The sequence below is a fragment of the Dicentrarchus labrax genome, unplaced genomic scaffold, assembly GCF_905237075.1.
Source record: "Dicentrarchus labrax unplaced genomic scaffold, dlabrax2021, whole genome shotgun sequence".
Classification (NCBI taxonomy): Eukaryota; Metazoa; Chordata; class Actinopteri; family Moronidae; genus Dicentrarchus; species Dicentrarchus labrax.
In genome coordinates, this window is record NW_026136714.1 from 8,726,676 (window position 1) to 8,753,291 (window position 26,616).

Genomic DNA, 26,616 nt, shown 5'->3' on the forward strand with positions numbered 1-26,616 from the left:
ATATTACCTGGAAATAGGATCTAAAATAATGCAATTTTACCTGGAAATAAGTGACAAAAATGCAATCATACCTGGGAATAAGTGGAAATAATGCAATTTTACCTGGAAATAGGTCTAAAAAATGCAATTTTACCTCCATTTAGCGTGTTTATTTGGTAAAATAAAGCTAGCTAAAACTACTGTCCCATGATAAAACCTACCTTTGTGAAGTTTATAGTGTCACATTTTTGTTTTTAACTGTTAATAGAGAGGTGTTCATTTACCTTAATGAATGCAGTTTGTGGTGCTGTTGATTATTGCATTATACTCAGAGGTGTTTCTCATGTTCACTCTATTTAAATTAAAGGACAAACACCTATTACTTATACCATAGCTACATCATTAAATTTATATTATATATTATTTATTTTTCTTCACGTTGTGAACTTTTAGAGGTCAGTATATAAACCTGCAACATCCCAACAGTGCGCAGAGGAACATATTTGTTGATGCACTTTACCGAGCAGCTCTCTGTGAATGAAATCTGACGCTGATGTCTGTTTGCGAACGCTATTTTGTGGAAATACGGAAGTAAAATCAAGTGGGAGGGGACGAAGGCCATCACTGCCCCTACTACGCCTGTCACGGTAAGATGTTTGTGGCTTTTCTATCCAAATTCATTGCTTGGCGAGTCTAATTTTAACTCCAGAAGCTACGCTAATTCCTCGGGTAAGGTTTAAACCGGGCCGATAGATTAAGAGCTTAACTATCCCTGCAAAAGGTTTCCTTAAGCCTGTACTTAGAAGGTCATGTCTCAGCTGTGCAAGCTAGAGAAAAAAAAAAAGAAGTGGCCAGGCGCTAGCTGACACTGACAGGCACACTGCAGCAGACAGCTAGCCTTTTAGCCTTCAGCTAACCAGTAACTACTGCAAACATGCAGGAATGGGCGAACCAGCTATGCGTGAGTAATTGATTGCACATCTATCGGGACTGATTTAACCAACTTTACGTGGTCGTTAGTTACACAGGTTTAGTTTTCTTCCAGAGGAGTGTTGTACACACTCGAGCTATGCTATGCTAACCGCTAACGTCACGGTAGCCCGGATGCTAACCAGCTAGCGAACCTTTCCTCCACTTTTTTTTTCTCTCGGCCAAAGTTAGCAGCTTAACTCAAAGTCAGCTGTTGTGAAGTGCTCACAATGTTAGCCTGGAGTTTGTTTGAGAGTTGAGAGTTAGTTCAGTGTTGGTGTGGCTCGTTGGCAGCGTGAATTATCGCACAAACATAATCCGGAGTGTCGTCTTGCTAGCTACGTCGTCGGTTGTGTGTTTGGTTGACTTGTGGCTAACAGGGCTTCCTGACGATGACAGCTACCTGAGGATCGATTAATGATGACACTGCAGCGTTAGATCGATTAGGTGGTGTAATTGGTAGACGCTGTTCATTGTTAGTAATAGCAAATTAACGTTAGTAACTGATAGGCCTCATTCATTCAGACTTTATAGCAAGTAACTCTCTGCTGGCATCTTCATGAAGTTTCATTCAATTTAATGTTATTTGAAATACAATTACTACCTGTATTATCTGTATTCTTGTTATATTCACACTAACTACCTGTATTATTATAGTTACATTCACACTTACTACCTGTATTATTGTTATATTCACACTTACTATCTGTATTATTATAGTTATATTCACACTAACTACCTGTATTATTATAGTTATATTCACACTAACTATCTGTATTATTCTTGTTATATTCACACTTACTATCTGTATTATTATAGTTATATTCACACTTACTACCTGTATTATTATAGTTATATTCACACTAACTATCTGTATTATTCTTGTTATATTCACACTAACTACCTGTATTATTATAGTTATATTCACACTTACTACCTGTATTATTAGAGTTATATTCACACTAACTACCTGTATTATAGTTATATTCACACTTACTATCTGTATTATTATAGTTATATTCACACTTACTACCTGTATTATTATAGATATATTCACACTAACTATCTGTATTATTCTTGTTATATTCACACTAACTACCTGTATTATTATAGTTATATTCACACTTACTACCTGTATTATTAGAGTTATATTCACACTAACTATCTGTATTATTAGAGTTATATTCACACTAACTATCTGTATTATTCTTGTTATATTCACACTAACTATCTGTATTATTCTTGTTATATTCACACTAACTACCTGTATTATTATAGTTATATTCACACTTACTACCTGTATTCTTGTTATATTCACACTTACTACCTGTATTATAGTTATATTCACACTTACTACCTGTATTATTATAGTTATATTCACACTAACCACCTGTATTATTATAGTTATATCCACACTAACTACCTGTATTATTCTTGTTATATTCACACTAACTACCTGTATTCTTGTTATATTCACACTTACTACCTGTATTATAGTTATATTCACACTTACTACCTGTATTATTATAGTTATATTCACACTAACCACCTGTATTATTATAGTTATATTCACACTAACTACCTGTATTATTATAGTTATATTCACACTAACTACCTGTATTCTTGTTATAGTCACACTTACTACCTGTATTATTGTTATATTCACACTTACTACCTGTATTATTATAGTTATATTCACACTAACTACCTGTATTATTGTTATATCCACACTGATAAAGGCAATAATCATTAATATTATTCTTAAAACACTTTTGGAGCTATGGATTATTGATTTATTATGGTCAAGAAAAACTATGAAAGCTGTCTACAGTAGCATCTGATTTAAATAGGTCAGTCAAATTAATGAATTATTAGCTGTTAGCCATAATAATGTTGATTGAGATGCTGTGTATTTCATTCATTAGATGCAACTGCCGGGTTTTACATCATGTATTGTGGCAATAAAGTATCATAATCATTATATATATTTATATAGAACTATACATGATGACCCCCGAGTAAAGAAAGCATAATTCTCAGCAACATCAGTGTGTTGTCATTAACACTGTAACGAGAAGATACACTGAGACACTAAATGGAGACACTGTATATTCAGGGCAACAACAAAAGAGCCAGTTAGTGTAATTATTACACACACAAACTATATGTTTCTTAAAGTACGATACAGTTCATAAGGCAAAAAATGTCAAAGGTTTTTGAGTAAATCTCGGTTCTATTTCACCTTGTTGTTTCACTTTTTAATGGGAATTTCTGTTCCTTTCTTTTGGGCTTAACTTCCCTTTAACTTACACCACGTTGCACAAATTTTATAGCAGGAAGTCTTGTTGTGTAAATGGGAGAAACTCTTTCACAAAGAGGTGCTGGGTCAACAGTGGAAATCAACTACAGGAAATACATATAGTTAACGTTAGGGTTAGGGCTCGATAAAAGAGATATTGTTGGCCACATACCTGCTGACCAAGAAGATTCAAGTTTAAAGAGGAGATATTAGTGTGTGTTATCTTATCAAAAACTATTGTTTTCTTTTCTGATGCATCGCTGCCATTTGTTCAGCAGAAGACAGGAATTCCTTTTATTTCCCTGTGCTTGCACTTCTAGTGTTTCCTGTTGCTCTTGTGATGCTCCAAGTTTCCACTCAGGAAAAGATTTCACAATCGTCTTTGTCACCCTCTCTATCTTTTGCAGGAGAATCGACAATTTGGATCCAAGATGACGGACTCCAAGTACTTCACCACTACTAAGAAAGGTCAAATATCTCATTATTTTTTAATTTATAATATACATTATTTAAATTGTAAACCACTGAGGGACAAGTCACAATTGTTTCCAGTCTCGAATCAATGCTTGCATCCATGCATTGTTTTAAGGTAAGGCAGGACCTGGACTTTTTGTTGTTTAGTATATTTACCCATTACCTTACTGACCTAGCTTGACCTTGAAAATTAAACCAAAGACATTATTATCACCCTGCTTTGTTGTTGTTGCCAAGAACAGCTCGGTTATTGTAAATCAGATTAGACATATTGAGCATTAGCTGTCAGAGATTTAACCGTCCTGCTGTGCCTCCTGTTGTGCCCGTGTGGATCCTCTCACACAACCCAGAGCTGTGCATGTTCCCACACACAGGGCTTAGACAATGCAAACAGACACTTATAAGTGTTAGTGTATAGACTCCTCATGTTTGTTAGGATTGCTTGAGACAAAGGTTTCTGTTGCTATCTGCTTTTTCTGTGCATTTGCCCAATGTTGCTGTCTGCAGTCTGTTGTTAACATCTTGGAGGAGATTGGAAGCGATTAGTGCTTTACAATTCCTGGGAAACTCTAAGTAGGTAGACTAAAATTTAAGCTCAAAATAGGCACTGTACTGTCAGTGTTTGTTGTTATAGTCTAATTCATGCAGGTAGGCACATCAGTGACACTGCATTAAAATGTAAATTGAATATAGTTGAGTCTCTTTCAGTTCTGTACAAAGCAACAAAAACATTCTTTGTCATCCTCGATCACATGATAACATTAGGCTTTACTCAATACATTACCTACCCTACAAACTGGAGCTGTAAGTGTGCTGCTGTTAAGCTACTAATAATGCCAAACGAAAACATCCTGCTGCAACTTTATGATAAAAGCTTTCTATCGCTGGACCACTCGAAGGCTTAAAGGGTGCAGCAGCTATCATGCACTCTGATCAAGTGCTTGTGGCCTGTACAGTTAAACCCCTGATAAAGAAAACCACCCTCCACTATCAGAAACTGCTGAGGATGTCAGTGTCCCCATTCTGTATTTATAAGCAGTTTTGGATAGATAAGGGAATACTCTACATTTTGTGTCAGTATCCTCTTTCAATTTTGCATGTCTTGTGAAAAGAGGGCGATGTTGCTCATTCCCCCTACATCACAAATGGATTATTTGATTATTTGATTAGAACATTATGTATGATTTCCTTTTTTCTGTGTGTGTACAGGGGAGATCTTTGAGCTCAAGGCAGAGCTAAACAGTGATAAGAAAGAGAAGAAGAAGGAGGCTGTGAAGAAGGTCATTGCATCTATGACAGTGGGCAAGGATGTGAGGTGAGCCAGAGAAGACTCAGACACATCCACACTGGAATAATGTACTGTAAAACATCACCTTCCATTTTGAGTCAGTAATCACCTAAAACCTTGCCCCCCCCTTCCAGCGCCCTGTTTCCAGATGTTGTGAACTGCATGCAGACGGACAACTTGGAACTGAAAAAGCTTGTCTACCTCTACCTGATGAACTATGCCAAGAGTCAGCCAGACATGGCTATCATGGCTGTTAACACCTTTGTAAAGGTAAAGCTTAATGTGTCATAAATGTGTAAAAATCTATATTAAATCATCATATGTTCATAATTTATCATTCAGGTACAGTAATTATTTACATGCAATGTGTCAAAAAGTTATTAAATAAATAAATTATTATTTACAAAAGGAAATCTCTTTTGCATTGCACTGTATGATTGGGAGGATGAATAATGCTAATTTCGACCTACTCATGCATGTTGTTTTGGTCAGCACTTTGTACAGCACTTTGTACAGCTGTGTGAAGGGACTTCCCATTGTTTTCCTTTTGAATCTCTCTGACTTCAATCAGATAATTAAGCAAACCTCATCAGTATCCTTTAAAGATAGATTTTTCTTCTGTCTATTTTCTCATCAAGCAATAGCAGTGATTGCTCAATATATGATGATTTAATTCTTTACAGAGTGCTAATGCACATAACAAATGTCTGACACATTTAAAATGTCTCGGATAATGTAGTATTATTTATATATATATATATATATATATATATATATATATATATATATATGTATGTTGTGACAAAACTTATGACCTCTCTGTACCACCCCCCTAGGACTGTGAAGACCCTAACCCTCTAATCCGGGCCCTTGCTGTGCGTACAATGGGCTGCATCCGTGTGGACAAGATCACAGAGTACCTCTGTGAGCCCCTGAGGAAATGCCTAAAGGACGAAGACCCATATGTGAGGAAGACAGCTGCTGTGTGTGTAGCAAAGCTCCATGATATCAACGCCCAGTTGGTGGAGGACCAGGGCTTCCTTGACACCCTTAAAGACCTCATATCGGACTCCAACCCCATGGTACGACTCCTTTAGGCAGCCTAGTAGCTGGTTTTTGACCCAGCCAGATGTCTTACACAGGATGGCACAAGCTACAAGCCCCTGCTCTGCCTTTCCCTGATAAGCCCTGTCTTGGCATACAAATGTTGAACATATTGCCAGAATTGCGTTAATTCAATGACCTCTCTTTTATATCTTAATATACCCGGTGGCTACTGTTGTTCTGTCGGCATTTATCTGTGTACTTGTCTCTCTTTAGGTTGTAGCAAATGCAGTGGCAGCGCTGTCTGAGATAGCAGAGTCTCACCCCAACAGTAACCTACTGGACCTGAACCCTCAGACCATCAATAAGTTGCTGACAGCTTTAAATGAGTGCACAGAGTGGGGGCAGATATTCATTCTCGACTGCCTGGCCAATTACACACCTCGTGATGACCGTGAGTCCCAAAGGTAAGAGGAAGCCCTTTGCATGTCAGTTAGCAAATATTTCCAATAAACCCTGTGTAATTTCCTGCTCTCTCTTTCCCAACATCACAAACATCTGCTAGCATCTGTGAGCGTGTAACTCCGCGGCTCTCACATGCCAACTCTGCAGTGGTGTTGTCAGCAGTTAAAGTTTTGATGAAGTTCATGGAGATGCTGCCCAAAGACCTGGACTACTATGGCACCCTGCTGAAGAAGCTGGCCCCTCCACTGGTCACTCTCCTCTCTGCTGAGCCGGAGTTGCAATATGTGGCCCTCAGAAACATCAACCTCATCGTACAGAGACGGTAAATAAAAGTTGCATTTACTTTTACATTTACATTTAATGGTACATTTCAGCTGGATACTTTTTCTATTTATTGTATTTTAGTTCATTGCCACAAAAAACTAAGAAATGTTGATGCTCCTTTTTAGCCCAGAGATTCTGAAACACGAGATGAAGGTTTTCTTTGTAAAATACAATGACCCAATATATGTCAAACTGGAGAAGCTGGATATCATGATTCGCCTAGCATCTCAAGCCAATATTGCTCAGGTAATGCACCAACAGCCATTACATCATTGATATAAGACTATTATCTTGCATCTAGATATTCTTCACAAGATGAATGTGATGTCTGAGTGACACTAATGCTCCTCTTTCTTGCTTCAGGTGCTGGCTGAGCTGAAGGAGTACGCCACTGAAGTGGATGTGGACTTTGTCCGTAAAGCGGTCAGAGCCATTGGCCGCTGCGCCATTAAAGTAGAGGTAGGTAGAGATGATGTCATACTGTCACCAGATGCTTTGTCGGTCAGATCTTTGTGTCATCTATGCAGTTCGATGACAAAGCATTATTGTTCATATTTACTATTACTTAAGATCAGTCAGATCACTTTTTTCCCTGATGTGCCACAGTTGTAAAGCAAACTAGTTCCATATTGTGGCACGTGTTTTATTTTTTTTTATGCATACCATATGCACACATTTAATATTTATTTGTTTATATTGTTTTCAAACTGTGGGGCTATCATGAAAGAGTTGTTTTTTTCTCCATTCATTAGCAATCAGCAGAGCGCTGTGTCAGCACACTGCTCGACCTCATCCAAACCAAGGTCAACTATGTGGTGCAGGAGGCCATTGTCGTCATCAAGGACATTTTCCGCAAATACCCCAACAAGTAGGTTCCTTTGTAGACATTCATGTGGTCAATTTCATATTCTTTTTTACAGAATGTTGAGTCTGTACTTTGCTGTATTTATAATACATTAAATAGAACTGGACACTTAAGGTAGGTGATTCTGTTGTGAGGCTGCTGTTTAGTGTCATTATGTTGTGTGCTCTGTTTAATGCTTTGCATTGTTGTCTGAGCTATAGTATTGACTCACACAAAATGTCATACACAAGCAGAAAACCCGACAGTTCCACTTCACTCACACTCAGATTATTTTCTCTCTGCCTTTAAATGGGCAGAGGGAAAGCTCATTACACAGACGTGAAGCGTCTGAAGTGTTTTCAAATTGGCATTTATTGAAAAAGGCCTTCAAAAGAGCTTTTAGACAAGAAAAAAATCTCAGTAGCACAGAGATTGTTTGTAGTGTAAAGCCCTTATCCATATTCTGCCTTGATTGCACCTGGTCAAAGGTCAGGTGGATTCATCCGGAGCGTGACTTCTGCCGTGGATCCAACAGAGTGGATTCATGTGCCAGACAGAAACCTCTCCCACACATCACTGTGGAGTCGTGAGTCTCCAAGGGAGCAGCTTTGCAAAGCCTCCAGCTCGGCATGGCTCAAGCCTTTAGCTGTATGAGTCACTACCCACTCAAACTTCTGCTTTTTCTATTAATTAGACATCAACTAAATCTTTCCGCCCAGAATATTTTGTAATAAAAGCATTATGTAAATGGAATTGGTTATTATCAAGAATTTTATGCACATCAGAAGTACCTCAACCACTCCTGCTGAAAACATTGGCTAATTGAACATCTAGCAAGCAAAAGACCCAAGGACAAACCCAGAGCTAAAAGAACATTGAATATTGGATTTGCATTTGTCAGGTTGCCAGAATACACAACTCTGATGTAATGCTAATGTTGCTCTGTGTCTCCTGAGTGTTTAAAGTAGGCAGTAGTTTGCTTCCATGTTTATGTTTAATAAGCTGGTCACACGTGGAGGCTGTTAGTCTGTCAGCTTGTTTTACTGTTTTTGTTTTTTCTGTTACTGGTGGTCAGAAATAGATTAATTGTCATTGACTAAATGAGAGTAATTTGTTTTTGTCTCTTTTAATATATTTGCAATATTTGACCGCATGTAATATTGTTTTGTGTGACTGTCCAGGTACGAGAGTGTGATTGCCACTCTGTGTGAGAACCTGGACTCCCTGGATGAGCCGGAGGCACGTGCCGCCATGATCTGGATTGTGGGAGAGTATGCTGAGCGCATTGACAATGCTGATGAGCTTCTGGAGAGCTTTTTGGAGGGTTTCCACGATGAAAGCACTCAGGTGTGTTTACGAGAGTACTGGGAGGTTTTTATTTTAATATTATGAAGTCAATTTTTAATGGTAGTGGCGCTAATGCCAGCAGTAAGTAGCACACTAGTTGGAAAAAATTAAAGCCTGTGATTAGCTGCTGCAATGCACTGAAAATGGAGGTGGCATGCCATATACAAAGTACTATCCTACATCTGGTCTTATTTAAGTGACAAAATTTGTAGTAATCGAGAGAGAAATAGAATCCTAGACGAGTCAAATAGTTTGGATTGTATTCCTTAATGGGAAGACATAATATAAATAATAATGATGGGAACACTTTTTATATTCAGATACATTTTGTAGACAAGCCACTCTTCAGAGTGTTCTGCCACAGTTTGTTGTGAGATTATACTCTGTTTTACTTGCTTCAATGGCTCCCTCTAAGTAATAGATCGATTCCCATATTATTGCCTTGGAGAGGCTTTTCTGATTAAGTGATTTGTGGGTAGAATGAAATGCATAATGCATAAAATGTTCCCTTTTGTGCTGTTGTTTATTAACTGCAGATTAAACTAGTAGTTGAAGTAATTACTGTTTAGCAGGGTGTGTCATCCATGGGAAACATAAGCACTGAGAAGTAAAGGAGTTGAAATGGTGTTTATTTTGTGTTGTTAAAAGATCATCTTTAAGATTCACTTTGCCACTGTATTACAAGTTAGACTAAATTGTACCTGCACCAGCTGCATTTAAAAGTAGTATGTGAGCATGTTCTGTATGCTTTAACTGTGTCCTATAGGTGCAGCTGCAGCTACTGACCGCAATCGTCAAGTTGTTCCTGAAAAAGCCCACAGAGACCCAGGAGTTAGTGCAGCAGGTGTTGAGCCTAGCCACACAGGTAAGTGGGGAAAAAACCACACACACACACACACACGCAGTTCGACACATACATTTTACGTTCCTGCCATCTTTTTGTATTTTTTCCAACAAGTTCTCTGCTTCTTAATCCTTTAGGGACACAGGAGTATTTTAATGGCAGTATGGATCTGAGCCTTGCAGTACCCTCAGTAATGACTGCAGTGGTTTGAGCTTACTAATTGTGTTTTAATGGTGCTACGTAGCACAGAAAATTCTGTGCAGTATTATAAGCAAATTATTATGTCATATTTATTATGAGTTGGTGCCTTTTTTCTCTTGTCCTCCAATCAGCTATGTACACAAGGATGACAGAATATCGCAACACCTTGATATGATGCAGTCTAATGCAACAACACCGATTGCTGGGGTTTCAATAACGACCAAAGAGTTGTGTCAACGTCTCTCTGACACAGTGTCACTAAATACAGAACATTATAAGTTTCACAAAGAATGAATGTATTACAGGGCTTGTATATTCTCTGTGCCATTGTAATTCTATAGATTTATCTACAGTAATAAACTGGTAACTCTGTTTGTGGATGAAACAGATGTAAACAAACATTACGGAAAAATACAGTTCGTAAGTTAAAAGAACCTTCAAAATACAGTATTTTACTGCAGTGTTAAATAAAATGTACTGTCAGGTTGCCTCATACAAATCCTAGCACTACCAAGGTTGGCTTAGTTTTTGATATCTTTGAATCACTGCACAGTCTCTCACATCGGGGGCCGAGACAGAAAAGAGTCTAACAATAAGTATTTATTAAACAAGCTCCGTGAATAATAATCGATCCCCCTCATGCCTCCATCTCTTTCTGCAGGACTCTGATAACCCAGACCTCAGGGACCGTGGCTACATCTACTGGCGTCTGCTCTCCACAGACCCCGTGGCCGCTAAGGAGGTGGTTCTGGCTGAGAAGCCCCTGATCTCTGAGGAGACAGATCTGATTGAGCCCACACTGCTGGAGGAGCTTATCTGCCACATTGGTACTCTGGCCTCTGTCTACCACAAGCCTCCCAGTGCCTTTGTAGAGGGCAGTCGTGGCGTTCAGCATAAGAGACTCCCTGGCAGTGCTGGATCGTGAGTCATGCACATTCTTTTTTTAAAACACTGCAGGAAAAGGGGTTTCTTTACATAAGCTGACCCAGCTTGTAGACTCTACTATTATGTTTCCCTTCAAATCTGCTGAGTAACACACTTTCCAGCAATGTCAAGCTGTGCAGTTATTCTCTGTTCCTTCCTGCCTTTGAATACAACTCATCACATCTACATGCTATTTTTCTCAGTGGACTGGATCGACCTATATCAGCAGTTTAATGACAAATTAGGCCTACAGTATGTTTGAAAATCACCAGGAATATAAAGTCTACAAAATGGTAATTGAATAAATGACTTAAAATGCATAACTATATTAATTGTTTTTGTTTCTACTAGTGGGGAGAGTGTTGACAGCCCCGACACAGTTTCTGCTGCTGGAGTTTCTGAGGCGCCCCCTGCTGTCATCCCATCCCAGGGAGACCTCCTGGGAGATCTGCTTAACCTGGACCTGACACCTCCTACCACCTCCGGACCACCTCCAGTCCCCTCCTCTGGGATGCAGATGGGTGCTATGGACCTTCTTGGAGGAGGACTGGACAGCCTGGTAGGTCCTCTACACACTACTGTTTGAGAGAAGCTGTCAGGTGTTCAAAGGCTGGTATAACGCATTTGAGTTGATTTCAAAAACAGGCTAAATGACAATGGGACCCAATGACGGTAATGTATATTTGTATTTTGTCTTTTTTTTCTGCCTTTTGGTGCTTTTTTTTTTTCTTTTGACCCCTTTGTGTTTTCCTTTCTTTGTTCAACGCTGCACCTGCAGATGGGGGATGAGTCTGAGCCGGTAACTACATGGAGGGAGAGGGAACAGCATTTATAAGTCATGGCAGGCCATGTTAGAGGATCAATTTAATCACTGCTGTTTTACTGTAGTTTTCATGCATCAGTCTGACATTTTCATTCATCATTTATCATCTTTTATTATTATGATATCTACAGTAAGCATGCTGTTAAATCCTTGAGTCCATCTCTTTTCTTATCTCTGGGCTCTGCAATGTGTTTGATGTTTCAATCAGCCACCCATTCCCCTGCGGACGGACACTCCTCAGTCACCTCAGCTCTCTCATCAGTCCCCATCGCCCCCAGATTACAGCCCCACTGAGGTTGGTCCAGGGGACCACGCTGGACCAGTAAAGGCCAGCACCAGCCTAGAACCCCCTCTTGTCCCCTGTTGTACTGCTGTGTCCTCTGAATAGTCTTCCCCAGCTGTCATCTGTGCCTGTTTGCACTTTATATTACATTGTTTATGTTTCCCCACTCCATTTAGGGGAGATTTTTTGTAAATCTCTCCTATTCTTTTTTTTATATGAAAGTTTTGTCTTCCATACAAAGTAGTTTAGCTTTGTCACTGTATGGAACCACTATATTTTTTGCACCACCACTTTTGTTCACTGCATCCCCAACCTTTTCATCACCACAGTAGACACATTTAGTGAGTAGCATTTGAAGAAAACCTATTGGATTTCAGTAGCTACTCAGTCGGATTTGTGTGGACAGTAAAAGGTCAGTTACATAAGAGGAGAAATTCTCCTTTACGGGTGTCTCCTTCTTGCTGTTGCTTGTTATTAGTGTAAAACCCATAGCTGTCATTAATCACGGAAAGACATTTCTTAGACCCTCACACCCCTCCATCCATCCTCTTTAAAAACCCTGCAGAATATTTAATGTTGCACCAGTATATAACCACATTTTTTTTGTGCTTCCCCCCCAACTCAGCTTGGCGGAGACCTTGGAGGAAGTCCTGCTGTAAGTCATTTTGTCTGAACTCTGTTGGGCTTTGATTGCTCAGTACAAGATGACATTGAATGTTTCAGGGTAACATGTTGCTTTGTGACCTACAGATGGGGGCTGCCTTTGGTGCTCCTCCAGCTGTGATGCCAGCCTCTTTCAGTGCCCCTGTGAGTGGCGGTCTGGATGATCTGTTTGATCTCGGAGGTGGAGTCGGTATGCCTATGGGAGCCTACAGCCCCCCTAAAACAGTGAGTGTTGTTGAGATGGGATGAGACATAATAAATTATGTAACAGCAGTGATGGGATCGCTAGTAAAATAACGATCTTGTCTATGTTCAGATTTGGCTTCCAGCCATGAAGGCCAAGGGTCTGGAGATATCCGGCACTTTTGCCCGCCGTGCTGGTGTCATCCAAATGGAGATGACCCTCACTAATAAAGCAATGAGTGTCATGACTGATTTTGCAATCCAGTTTAACAGAAACAGGTGAGATCACTTGCCAAGTAATGTGCTGAGATTTCTGTATATTTACACATTCTGTGACACTCCCCTCACCTTCTGTGTTCCCCTGTAGCTTTGGTCTTGCTCCGGCTGGTCCACTCCAGGTTCTCACTCCTCTTAGTCCAAACCAGACTATTGAAGTGGCCCTTCCCCTCAGTACTGTGGGACCTGTCATGAAGATGGAGCCTCTCAGTAACCTGCAGGTAACACCTTCACTATATTTATTTTGGTTGAATAGTAGGAATATTTCCTTGCTTCTACTTCTCTTTTCCATGAATCCTACTCTGGACTGAATTTTTGAGCATCACACTTGTGACAGTGATAGGACTTGTCGACAAGATGATTGTCAGCTGTCAAGTACAGACTAGAAGTAAAGTGTTATGTTTGCCAACTTTTTTCAACACTGGCCTTATGATGACACTGATGCCTCAAGTTTGCTGTCCTTACATGACTTCCTACTGGCCCCCCGGGCCTCAAACATTGTGACAACACTCTTTCAGAGATGCATTGTAATGTCAACAGAGTTGGCAGACATGGCTGCTTGTTAAGTTTTTGGCAATTGAATAAAAACATTCCCTTGCTTAATCTGTCAAATTCCAAATTAAAGTTGGCAGTATTTCAACTTCTCATTTATCCCAAGTTTACTGAACGAAAACATCAAAATGCTTCATGGTTGAAATATTCAAGGGCCCGACTCTATCTCTTGAGACATTAAGTTTTGTCCATGTGTCTTAAATGATTAGTAATGCATCCTCTGTTATTCAGCTATACCGTTGAATTCCCATGTTGCGTATAAAACGGAATTAAAACATGAAACAGCCTTCAGGACGGCTGTGATAAGTTGTAAATAAAAAGAACGACAGAGGCTGGCTTGTTTTTGATCAGGGTGGTTCTTTTAACTGGGCAGAATGGCGGTTGGTTGCTGTGTGCAGCTGGACAGAGAAGATAAGAGCGTCAAGGTGGATGATAGAGGTGGGGGCGGTCATTAGTGGTCACACAACACATGGCTCCTTTGTTTCTCCTGGCCTCAGTAGCCCTGCTAACCTTTCTACTCTGCTTCTTCTAGGCCCTGCTTTGATGCATATTATTGTTCTGACATTTTCTCAGATATTTTATTTCGAGAGGTTCTGTGTGGTTTTTGTATTGATGTATTGATTAATGTCCTGAATATTATTATTTTTTGAGTGCTCTTTTAACTACTCGTGTGGTAGCGGTAGAGTTTTTTGAAGGTAGTCTACAGTCAGTAAAACCCTTTTATGACAAATGGACACACTCTAGGGAAATGCTTAAATAACTTTGGGTGCAAGTTTCGTGGCTATTTTCAACTGTAGCTCCTTCTGCAATGACACAGCAGTTTAATTTAATGAAAGTGGTGACTTTGGTTCATATACAGTATGCTTATTCAGTAGGAAAGAATTTCGAAAAAAGTAGTCTCATACAGTGGTTCTCTAACTGGAGAAGGCTGTATAAATACTTTGGCACTACAGCAAAGAAACTAGAAATGTGTGAAAGGTCTGTCAAGTAATTGTACAATGTTTTCGATCAATGAATAAATCGCTGTTGCCTGCTGAGCCGAATCAAACAGATCATGTTGTCTAATGATGAGTTTAGTTACTAAATGTCATTGTTTATAGCCGTCTTGTTAAATGTATGGCTTTCGCTGTGTGATACAGAGGTGCTCTTTGTCCCGTGAGGCTTAATGTTAAATACAAATATAATTAATTTCTTACTATGTAAGTGTGACGGTCTTAAATTAAGGCAGGCACAACTAAGGATGATTTTCATTATCGTTTAATTAAATTATTTTGTTGTTTGCAGCCCAAGTTAACGTATTCAAATATATTTTATTGACTCATAGAAGCCTAAGAAAACATTGAATATTAAAGAAATAGATGCTGGAACCAAATCAATTTACCATTTTACCAGACAAAAACAAATCAATTAATTTTCAGTCAATAGATTAATAATTTCAGCTTTGGTTCAAAGTTCATTGTGAATGTGAACTACTAGCCTAAGTGAGATAAATAATGCAAACCAAAATGTGGACAGTACTTCAAAAAGGGTGTGCTGTCCCAGCTAGCAGGAGAATTTGGGAACGTCTTTATGTGCTAAATAGATGCCTGACAGAGTTCAGGAACCACTAGTCTCTTAGATTAACTCAGTGCAGCACATCAGAGCTGTGACAATATGTCAAAAATGATTTCACACCACAGCCTTTACAGTTGGATTTTGTGTCTGACCCTCTCTCATAGGTTATTGTAGAGCTCTTTTAGTTTACAAACATACTGAATGAAGCTCTGTGTAGTCTGACTCGCCGTGTTACCGGCAGTCCTGCATTGCACCCAGGAATAAGACGCCCTAATGAATTATTCACGGGGTCTTTCTTCTGCTATCCTCCGGCTGAGTTTACTGTCCTACTCCCAGCACTTCGTTGTTGAGCAGCCTGATCAATATCACTGCCGGCCGCCTGTTACTTCAGGTGCCTTCATTATGCCACAGCTGTTCTCGTGTTTCAGTATCTTGTTTTTTTAGGCCCATTCATTGTAAAAGGTCCTGCCTGAGGAGCTTAGGCTAACGCACTGATTCTCTTTTTTAAATACAGAGCTGCTGTTAGGTGCTATTTCTGTTTTCTCTCGCTTGTCATTCTTGTTTGTGTGTTATCTTTATTTGTTTGTAGGTTATTTTTAACCACTGTCTGCTATTCTTATCTCCTTATATTTTAATCTTTATTTATATACTCTTGCAAGCCACTCTCTGAAGGCTGTTTGTAGAAATTGTTATATTTATATTTAGCTTGTAACTAACAGTTGCTGATAGACAAATAGGAGCCTTGTGCTTACTGTAAGATACATGTGAGTGAGTTTGTGAGTCTGAGATTCCTAAAGGATTGCAGCCCTCCTGTTCAGTAAACGGCACACATAAACCACCAATGCCATCCTTGAAGGGCACTTGAAAAGTAATTACCCATATATTGCTGCTTGTTTCTCCTCCTCTCGTCCTCCTCTACCCCCTTCCTTCGATGTAATCACCCTCGCAGGTGGCCGTTAAGAACAACATTGACGTATTCTACTTCAGCTGCCAGTACCCCATCAGCATGCTGTTTGTAGAGGACGGGAAGATGGGTGAGTGTCTCTTGGCTAAATCTCTCCATTCAAAGGCCTCAAAACCTTGCTGACGTCAACAACATACACTGACGTCAGTCCTTCAGCAAGGACACATTATGAGCATGTGAAGAAGTGACGTAAATGTGTGTGATGATCCACCTGCCTGCACTCGCTCTGCTCTCGGGGCTGCACAGTTGCTCCTAGATTCTACACCAGTGCTGTTTTTGGGGCTTTTTCCTTTTTCTGTGTGTTGCTGATTATTTATTTTGTGAAAACTTCTTCGCCCTTCTCCCTGTGGAGCCTTGTGATGGGGGAAGCAGCAGGACTGCTGCCAGTGGTTGCAAGCTAATGCTCCAGAGCCTCAGCACGAAATCTTGTGTGGAGTCAAAGTACTCACACACTATTATTTTTTTTTTATCATTTATTTTTATTATTCTCATCATGTGTCTTTGGACTCATCCAGTGATTGTGTCTCCACAGAGCGACAGGTGTTCCTCGCCACATGGAAAGACATTCCAAATGACAATGAGGCGCAGTTTCAGATCAAGGACTGCCATCTCAACTCAGGTAATAGGGGATGAAAAGAGAATACCTAATAAACACCACCCTGTGCAGCCATATCCTGCAACTTCTCTATATGTGAATATGCCCGACAGAGCAGTGGCGATTTCAAATACAGATCCTCACTAATGAAGCAAATTGTATTTGATGAGAACTCATCAGCTGCAGTCCCTATTTACGTGTGATAATTTAGTTTCACACAAGCGTGAGAGCAGCTGAACTGGAGAAGAATTCCTAATGACAGCTTAATGGAGATTTCCCCCCACAGATTAAATTTCTTCTTCATGAACGAAGAGAAAGGGTTTCACATCCTACTGGGGCACAGCAGCAAGACAGAGGCTGAGGAGAAAGGATTATTCTGAATTAGTGACTGCATCTTTGCAGCACAGACGGCTTGGGGTGAAATATTAGGGGATGATAAGGGAAATAGAAATCCTGCATGGTCTGGTACATTTAATGACTGTTTAATGACTGAATACTATAAATGAGCAGTAGCTTATTCAGATGGTTAAAACAGCTAAAATGTTGACTTTATTGTGTTAATTTCACCATCCACAGATGCAGCCTCCAACAAACTGCAGGGTAGCAACGTCTTCACCATAGCCAAGCGTACAGTGGAGGGCCAGGACATGCTGTATCAGTCAATGAAACTCACCAATGGCATCTGGGTGTTGGCTGAGCTGAGGGTGCAGGCAGGAAACCCAAACTACACGGTGAGTACAGTACTAGTTGTGTTAGCTGAATTCATGAGTTTAAACCATATCGCTTTTTATTACCAAAAGAAATAGACAGTGGAAGACTCTTTCTAGTATTTTAGTAAAGGTGGGGTATGCGATTCTAATCCATTCACGTCTTTATGTCAAATTCAGTGAATATCCCCCTCACGGTCCGCTAGCTTTCGCTCTTTGTACACAGCCCGGGATCTGTAAATGGAAAACAAAATATAGTGTCTCTGACCGAGCCACACAACACTATTGCAGCCATGAGTTGTGTATCAGGTAATGTGAAATGACTTGCCCACAGACATTCAGCTCACTTTCTACACTTTCTAGTTTGCCAAGATATGCTGTTTTTGTGATGTTAGCTATAGTTGCAGGAGATTGGTATCTCATTGATGTCTGGAGCTGGTGTGCTGGTACTGCGAAACTGTTTCATCTTCTCTCCATGTTGGCTGCACAGCAGCAACTTCAGTGACAATAAACCCACAGCACAGCTAACTTTTGTTTGATTACTTGCTGTGTCTTTGTTCGCACTATATCATGGTGTTGGTTTTCTCCAGAATCAATCACATACCCTATGGTTTTTTCCCCCCGTCTTCATTCAAGAGCTGGTCTTTGAACATGACTCGAGAACATGACATATTGATTTCACGTTCAGATTTTTTATGCTTTCCATCAAAACTCTGCCCTTGCACTTAAAAAGCTCCTGCTTGTGCTCAGATTTACTGTGCTTGTGCTCAAACTGTGTGCTTGCAGATTTTAAATCTGTCAAAAGCCCCCAACCAATAGGAAGCCAGCCTTGCACGTTTGGTTTACTCCTTAGAGCGTCTCGTACAGGCGGTTACTCTTTAACTGAGTTCATCTAAGTTCATCTACTCCAGCCCTCCATTGCTTCATTAAATGAACTTCTCTTTCTTTTTATACAATTTTTGGAATAAAGGGACAGTTATTATATAAACCAGTGCCGTTCGTTTTTGCTATAATAACTTCCAAATTTATAATGGTAGCCTTATAGCACAGCGACCTCCCATTGGTATGCTAGACAGGAAAACAACGTCACTTTTGTGGTTCAGGATCGAGTCTAGCCGACATGGAGCATGGTATTGCATTCACATTTGCAAAAAGAAATTAAGGAGATATCTCCAGCACGCCCTCCAGGCCCAAGGCTGGCTTTTAGCCCCCCTGAGCCTAACTCAAATCCTGTATCCTGCCTCCATCTCTTTCATTGAATTAACCCTTTTAAATCCTGGAGCTTGTTATCGGAGGCAGTAATCATACCCACCATTTTAACTGAAAACGCACATTTTGATATGTTTGCTATCGGACATCTGCCCCATCATATTATAATATTAAAATTACTGAACCGAACCATCCACCTAGGACCTTCCATAACTTTGATCCAAAATAGTCTCTCTCATGTACATTCTCATATACAGTTGAGCACAAAGTAGAGCCTGACTTGATAAATTAATTGAGTGTGATGTAGTTTACAAAATACTGTCATCACTACACATTTAACTGTCATTGATGGAGACAAATGACGGAGACATGATGGAGATTGATGTGCACTAATGAGTGGTGAGGGTGCTGAAGGTGGGAGGCCTTGTTGATTGTGCAGTGGTTGGAGTGTGTCACTAGTATTGGTGACTCAACTGTGTGTTTGTCTGCACGCACATGTTTGTGTTGTCCATTGTGTTCTTGTATGTCTCTGCTTTGTCAGTGCGCCACGGCCTCCGCTCTTAATGGATTGTGTTTGGCTTAGAAATTCTGCATGACTAGTCGAGAAACGATGACCTTGATGTGACTCCCCTCCCTGCTCATCACTCAGTCTGCTCTCGAATCATGTTTTTATTTATAAGGTGGCAATAACTGTCTTTTTGTTTTCTCCTGTCTAGACTATTTAATTTGTCAGTCAGTCAGCCCTTGCTCACTAAATCTTCAGAATTTTAAAATGATTTACACCTTCCTCAGTTTTGTACGTCATTATGTAGCCTAACCTGATGTACGAGAATTTGAAACATACGACTTAAGAAGTATTTCCTGAAATTAATTGACTGACGTAAAAGCTGATTTTTACTTAATGGTTATTTAGTATTTTTTTTTAGTGAGTATTTATTGTGTTTCAATTGTTTCGGCTGGAGGCGGTGTGCATTTTTCATTTTCTCGCTCTTGATTTGTTGCATTTTTATTTCCCCTGTGCATCCATTTGTGGTGTAACCTCATTAATTCAGGAGGAGTTTCTGTTCCGTACACCTTCTGGCATTTTGATTTCATGTTAATTTTTATGTTCAAATTGTTCCTCATTGGGGCTGGAAAGGCTCCTCTACTTTTTTTGGCAGATGGATCATAAATTGTTTAGTGAGGAGAAGACTAGACTTACAAGTTAACCGTGCTGCATGTACAGTGTGCACTCTCGTCTCTCTGAGCTGCCCGCTGCTGCATGGTCCCTGCACTCTCTTGGCACGGCACATTAAAGCCGAGCTGCTGAAGCCTTTTGTCAGCAGCTATTTTTAGACCTTAAGAAGAACAGCCCTGCCATCGCGTATTTATTTTATTTTCTTTGGTTTCTGAAGACATTAAAAGAATTATAATTTATCGAGTGGACACGTATGCTTTTTCTGCTCCTCACCAATGCTGTTTTAATGTTTTTCTGATATCTCAAAAACTTGATTGACTTCAGCTGTCCCATGATGCCTCACTACTTATAGCTGTGTCCCAATTACACACTGTGTGCTGATTCTAGCTGGGTTCGACGATGTAGTGCATTAGAAATGGTGTTAATGGACACTGTTACCCCACAATGCAATGCACAATGAAAATAGAGGAGCTTGCAGTTGGAAAATTTAACTTTATTGCTTTCTTTAAACCTGCAATGGAAAAAAGTTGTGACATATCAACAGCTTTTAAGTTGATATGTCAAAACCATTATAAAATAGTTGCTTATATACACACCCAGCTGTTAGGGAACAATATTTATTGAGAAGTAGTTTTTCTTTCTACCTGGTAAATACCAGTATTCACTCTCTTTAGCTCTGTCTGTCTCCATCAACTCTGAACGCTCCTCTGTGTTCACTCTGTGTTCAGTATAGATTATAGCCACTTTAAGTTTTCAAATTTTGTTTGACTGACTTCCATCGGAACTCATGTATACTTTATAGTTTTTATAGTGGAGAATTGGGACACCGCTTATCTTTTTGACATGAAGCATGGTGTTCTCATCTGCCATCTCCTGTCCCCATGGCAACTATGAGACCAGTAATGTTGTCTCATTTTTTTTCTCCCCACCTCTTGAGCTGGTAATTCTGAGGGTTTTAGTTAGAGTGAGTTTCAACACAGCAATGGACACCAAAGTGCTGCCCGACACACAAATATATCTGCCGTCCCTCTACAGAAACAGATTCACTTTATCTGTTTGTTGATTAAAACTAGGAACATATCTGATATCATTATACCGTAATATCTATCCCCTCAATATCTCAGAATTAGACCATCTGTGGGAAGTGTTACAAATAACTGAGTAGGAACTGCTGTGTGCTGTTATTGAATTTGTATATGATTTTTGAAACAATGTGATTTTCAGGTATTAAATTAACTGAATTGATTACTTGTCCAGTTATTTCATTGGTAAAAGGTGTGATTTTTATCTGCCTACCCCAAGTTAACAAATAAAGTTGATGATGTAGAACAAGAGCTACACCATTATTCTGACTTATTTTCCCCTAGTAAACATTGTTGTCTTTAAGTTTATCAGATGTTCAGATTACGATACTTATCAAACCATAATCAGGCATTGAGTAGGCATATTTCTATTGCATTTCTGCATTGCTGCATTATCGAACCGCAGCGGGTCCAGATCCCCATTTATGAACCTTTTCCAAAGACTCCTGCAGTGTTTCGCAGCGATGCAGAATTTTGGTTGTAAAGAAAAACCTTCCCATTATATATGATTCCACTGACTTAATTCTTGAAGTTCATTGTCTTGGGATGATGAAACAAAGCTGGATAAAAATAAGAATTCAGTGTCTCCATTCCTGCCATACACATTCAGGTGATTACATCCTCCTTCACCATTACTGTAGCTCCCTGTTTCTGTTTTATGTCTCTGATTTCGTTTGCCTACTGCTAATATATTACTAATATTCTAGCATCAAGCCTCAAGCTGAACACATGAATGCTGCAGTTTCTAGCTCTGTTAATAGCAGGCTCTACACAGTGGCTAAAGCATCCGCATTTCCTCATATCTCTTACCCCATGCTGACAGGAGTGCGGCTGCCTAAATGTTGCCAGCAGCAGCAGCATGCATTAGTAAAGAGTGCTGAGTGCACAGAGGCAACACTTAGGGAGCTGTGCCGTATTATTGCTTTATTCCACTGCAGCTCCGTTGTCTTTGTCTGATCGTATTTATTGATTATAATAATGGTGCCAAGCTCAAAAGAGAAAACGATGTCACAATAATGGAATTTCAAACTTGGAGGCTACATTGAAGAATATTGACATTAGATCCCATTTTCAGAACCACAGCAAAAAGAGAGATTTGAGGCCTTAAAAACAAACATGACTGGAGTACTTGGGCATTATATTCTTGGATTTAGTCTTTGTGCGTCGTTTGTATTTGTCACTCAAAACCAGCCACAGAGGGCCTGCACTTGCTATATTAGGCAAACTTGCACTGTGACCCCGAAACAATTTTCCAGTGGAACAAATGTGATTCTAAGAAATGACAGTGATGAAACCTGAAAGGAAGACACTGTGAGTTGGAGGCAAAGCTGCTGTGTGTGTGTGTGTGTGTGTGTGTGTGTGTGTGTGTGTGTGTGTGTGTGTGTGTGTGTGTGTGTGTGTGTGTGTGTGTGTGTGTGTGTGTGTGTGTGTGTGTGTGTCTGTGTGTGTCTGTGTGTGTGTGTGTGTGTGTGTGTGAGATTCTGTCAGGGGAAGAAAAATGCAGCATGTTTTCTTGGAAGTATAAAGTAGCATAACATGGAAATACCTTTAAGATTGTATTTTCCTGCTATTTAAAGGGTGAATTATTCAGTAAGTTGCGTCTACATGGGCACGTCCATAAGCTGTTTACACTCTGCTTGTTGCACAAACAGGGACATAGAGCGCTCCTTATCCTCAGTTAAATATGCTTTTGCTCATATGCAGTCAAATGAAGTTGTGGATGGGATCTCTTTGATTTGGGGGTTGTATTTTTTATTTTTGTAAGGTATCAAACGTGGAGCTGCAGGGGGAGAAATATGGTGCTCTGCGTAACAGGACACATACAGGTCATGGATGCATTAAGATCAGTACAGTTTCAGTATTTTTCAGTTAGTGGAGCACTCATACTTTTAAAGTTCTGTTTGGGGTATGAGCACATAGTGACAGCCAGCTTGAGACAGAGCATTAGTGCAGATGCACCTGGTTTAAATCATGTTATGCCCAAAACACATTTGGTATAATTATGAGACAAGAAAAAAAAAAAAACCTTTTGCACCCAAATTATGCACCGTTTAACTAGCTAAAGTGGAGTTGGACAGGTGTTGTGCACTTTAGATCATCTGCTACAGATTGTTTAAATAGCGCCTCAAGATAACCTAAACCTAAAAAAAAGAGAGACTATATCAAATAGTCTGCCTATGTGCAATAACAGTTGTTCATGAATAACAAACAAATAACAGCTTGCATGGGTCTCATTATTGTGCCTTTTGTTTTTTTGTTTTACATACCTAAAAATACATGACAGTATAAGAAGCTATTTCGTTGAATTTGTCTTTTTTGATGAAATGCTGTGAGTGAATTAAGTTCCCTCTTATGAGCAAACATCATCTGCATGTTCTGTGTTCTTGTATTAGAGAGTGCTCAACAGCTGTATATCCCCTCATTATAACATTCGTATCTTTATTTTTCCATTCAGCCACTTCTGCATTGTTTTAAAATGTAAATTCAAATTAATTGAGTTAATTAATACACATGGGTTATTAAAGGGTTCCATTTATCATAAGAGAGGAAGCACAGCTGGTTTTGATTGTGCAGCAATTAATTAGTGAAATATTTTAAAATAAATAGAATCACTGTCTTTTGTGTTTGGTAATAAATGTATAGACATCATTATTCCAAACTTCCAAATGCCTTGTATTTCCTGTAAAGAGTCTGTTTTATAGATCTGAAGAAGTAACATCTGCACCATGATTGTTGATTGGGGAGAAAATCAATTTGTGGAGCTGTATCAAATCCTGAACCTTCTCCCAGCTGAGAATAACATCAAAGAGTGGAGAGGCTGCCTCTATTTTCTCCAGTGTGTTCATGTGTCTGTATTTCTGACTGTAGGTCTGTCTCTTTCTGATAAGACTCAATTAAGGTTTTTCTGATGACTTTTGTCTCCTGGAAAAAGGTCCTAGATACTTCTCCTTATTCTGCTTCTTAACCGTTCATTTATGATACTGAAAGAAATATGATGATACGATGTCTGAGGTTTGCCTCATGAAGACTCGAAGTGTTCCACCATTTAATATTTGGGAGCCTGCAAAGTACCTGTTCTTTTACTTTTCCCTTTGTTTAAAGCTGTGCCAGTTATATTAAGGTAAAAATAAATAGATAAATCAAGTTCCCACATTAGCTTAGCCTGTTATTACTCCATCATATTGACACTATACGAGACTGATAGGCCACTCTTTAACTCTCTGCAGCCTCCTTCATACCACTGGAGAGTAAAAGCTAATTATTTATCTCAACTATTAATTTTTTATCTCATAATTTTGACATAACATTAACAAGTCTAAAATATCATCTTATTTTTCATTTTACGGGCAGTGATGAGCTTCCATACAAACAATGCAAAAGCTCAACAACATTACGGATATATGATTCTTCTTCACATTTCTCTTAAATTTGTTATATGGTTTGTCATTAAAACAACTGCTGTGTCTCCATATGATCGTTCATTAACAAATTCAATCTATAATCATCTTTGGTGTATCTTGTTGCCTGTAGTAACTTTTGTACTGTATGTCCTATAGCAGATATTTATGAAACCTGTTCTCTGTTGATTTTTTTTCAAAACCTTGAATTCTAACAGACTTCCTTACGAGTCAAATCAAATTCAACCCTGCTCCTCTCTCCCTCAGATCTCTCTGAAGTGCAGAGCTCCAGAGGTTTCCCAGTGTGTGTTCCAGAGCTACGAGGCGATTCTGAAGAACTGAAAAACACCGCTACATCGGCCCGGCCGCTGCCCTCACAGACTCCTGGCACCTTCTCCTGCTCTCCCTCACCTGACCCTCAAAACATGTTACAACTTCACGGAGGGCAGGAGCCTCTTCCTGCTGTGCTGGGCCTGGAGGCTGCACTCTGTATGTCATTAAGCTGTTTAATTAGGATGGTTAATAATGATTTTTGTCCCATTTTGACCCCATCAGTGATTGCCCCCCCCTGAGACTGCAGAAATTTCTGGTTCACTGCCTTTGGCTATTCTGTCCCCTCTTTGTACGTTTGTTCACAGACAATTTTCAGTTTCAGGACAAGATAGATTTTCTGAATGAACACTGTCACCCTGAGCAGGTCCTCCACTCGTCCCTGCGTGGGCCACCTTGTGATGACCTTTATTCTTTTGGAGACAGACGGCTGTATGACTTGTATTCCTGTGACTGTTTCCTCTGCATGAGCCTCTTTAATCATCATCTAGCCCCATTTCTCTGCAAATTGGAGTCTATTTTTAGTGTCTGCAATCAGCAGGTGAATCATCACTGTCGGCGTATTTATTTAGGGATCTTTCGAATAAAATGCGGCCCGAAAAAAGGCTTTAACTCTCCCTCCGCCTGTGTGAAGAGCAAGGTGGCTGTCCGGGCCTTAGAAGAGACACATAAATACTTACAAACTACACTATTGTTGTCTTTGTCATTTTGTAGAGTTTTCCTTTGTGTCAGTAGTTAGCAGTGGGATCGGATCCTCTGCTATCCCTGAAAGCAGTGTCTGACGTGTGCTTGGAATCTGTTGGTGTGTGTTTTTTCTTTTGATTTTTACATCAATATCTGGACATTTTATAGACTAGCAGCAGTCGTCCACTGCCTGCTCTCTTACTTAGTCATTCCATGGTTTAATTTGTGTTTGTAGTCTTGTTAGTGTACATGTGGCAAACTGGGAGAGAGCCTCAGGTGTGTCGGTGACAGCCACCAGCGATCTCTCTGCTCCTCTGCATCCTCATAGCAGCTTTTGGAGTACCATGGCCACCTGAGATGAAGGCTCAGGTGAGATCTCTCTAAACTCATGATGTCATGGTTTACTTCTGAGTAATAAGTGTGCGTGCAGGTAGCAGGTGTCTTAGCTGAAAGAAGGCTAGAACAACATCCAGTGTCCTTGTTTTACCTGCAGACTCTGAGTCATTACACTGAAGCCCTTTTTATCGGCTCTACAGGATGTATGCACTTTAACACCTTGTAAAGATTACAACAGAGGTGCCTGTGTATTCTGAGTGTGTGTCTTTGTGTGAGGTGACAGCTGATTCATATGAAATGCTGTAAAAAAAAATTTAAAAAAAGAAAATGAAATGTTTAATCAGATGCTCTTGATTTACATGATTTTGTTCATTGTGTGTACATCATTTGAAGAAGAACTATTAAAAGTTGATGAATTCACATCTTCTGTATTTTCTTTAGTATTGAGGTGTTTATGACAGAATAAAGGTAAAAAAATTGCAGTGCAAAGAATGGCACAGTCAGCCAAGTCCCTGTGTCACAGGACGCAAAAATGTTATCTCAGTTTTATTTGCTTGGCAAAGTTCACATTCCCAAAGTCCCTGGAAACCAGCGTGCTTTGTTTTCACACAACCTGCTTTATAATCATTCATGACCTCTGACGCATTCATGTTTCTTCTCATGGGTTGCTTAGCTCTGCTCCAACGTCTTGGAGCAGGCGCCTCTCACAGCTTTGCATACAAAGTCCACGAGTGGAGCCTGAGGTTTATCCACAGCCCAGTGCATCTTTGTGCAGGAGCAGCTCCTCTGAATCGGTGT

At 39.8% G+C, this 26,616-nt stretch overlaps 1 protein-coding gene and 1 long non-coding RNA gene across 7 annotated transcripts; one reads left to right on the forward strand and one right to left on the reverse strand.

Moving 5' to 3' along the window:
* The first annotated feature begins 566 nt into the window (after window positions 1-566).
* On the forward strand, window positions 567-26,238 carry ap1b1 (adaptor related protein complex 1 subunit beta 1). 5 transcript variants are annotated; one of them, XM_051423636.1, is made up of 24 exons: window positions 567-626; window positions 3,655-3,715; window positions 4,931-5,036; window positions 5,144-5,279; window positions 5,846-6,091; window positions 6,330-6,520; window positions 6,619-6,840; window positions 6,968-7,088; window positions 7,206-7,301; window positions 7,595-7,710; window positions 8,868-9,033; window positions 9,800-9,898; window positions 10,740-10,999; window positions 11,354-11,561; window positions 11,781-11,801; window positions 12,034-12,120; window positions 12,734-12,763; window positions 12,859-12,996; window positions 13,088-13,233; window positions 13,322-13,451; window positions 16,286-16,370; window positions 16,833-16,919; window positions 17,472-17,626; window positions 24,736-26,238. In XM_051423636.1, exons 2-24 carry the CDS (start codon window positions 3,679-3,681, stop codon window positions 24,808-24,810), a joined length of 2,958 nt encoding a protein of 985 aa, XP_051279596.1. In that variant the 5' UTR covers window positions 567-626; window positions 3,655-3,678; the 3' UTR covers window positions 24,811-26,238. The 5 variants fall into 5 exon arrangements, with proteins under 5 accessions (XP_051279596.1, XP_051279597.1, XP_051279595.1 ...); XM_051423637.1 differs by having other exon boundaries at window positions 612-708; XM_051423635.1 differs by lacking the exon at window positions 567-626 and adding an exon at window positions 792-940.
* On the reverse strand, window positions 1,482-2,549 carry LOC127376607 (uncharacterized). Of its 2 annotated transcripts, none has more exons than XR_007887545.1 (3): window positions 2,081-2,549; window positions 1,787-1,918; window positions 1,482-1,591 (listed from the first exon to the last, which is right to left on the reverse strand). It is a non-coding gene; the product is annotated as an uncharacterized LOC127376607 (long non-coding RNA). The 2 variants fall into 2 exon arrangements; XR_007887544.1 differs by having other exon boundaries at window positions 1,688-1,918.
* Window positions 26,239-26,616: the final 378 nt, after the last annotated feature.

Bases quoted from the DNA above. Each gene is read 5' to 3' on its own strand.
- ap1b1 (XM_051423635.1), top strand. From the start codon at position 914: ATGCAGGAATGGGCGAACCAGCTATGC. The intron at 5,280-5,845 runs GTAAAGCTTAAT...CCACCCCCCTAG, and splicing joins CTGTTAACACCTTTGTAAAG to GACTGTGAAGACCCTAACCC. The intron at 9,899-10,739 runs GTAAGTGGGGAA...CTCTTTCTGCAG, and splicing joins TGTTGAGCCTAGCCACACAG to GACTCTGATAACCCAGACCT.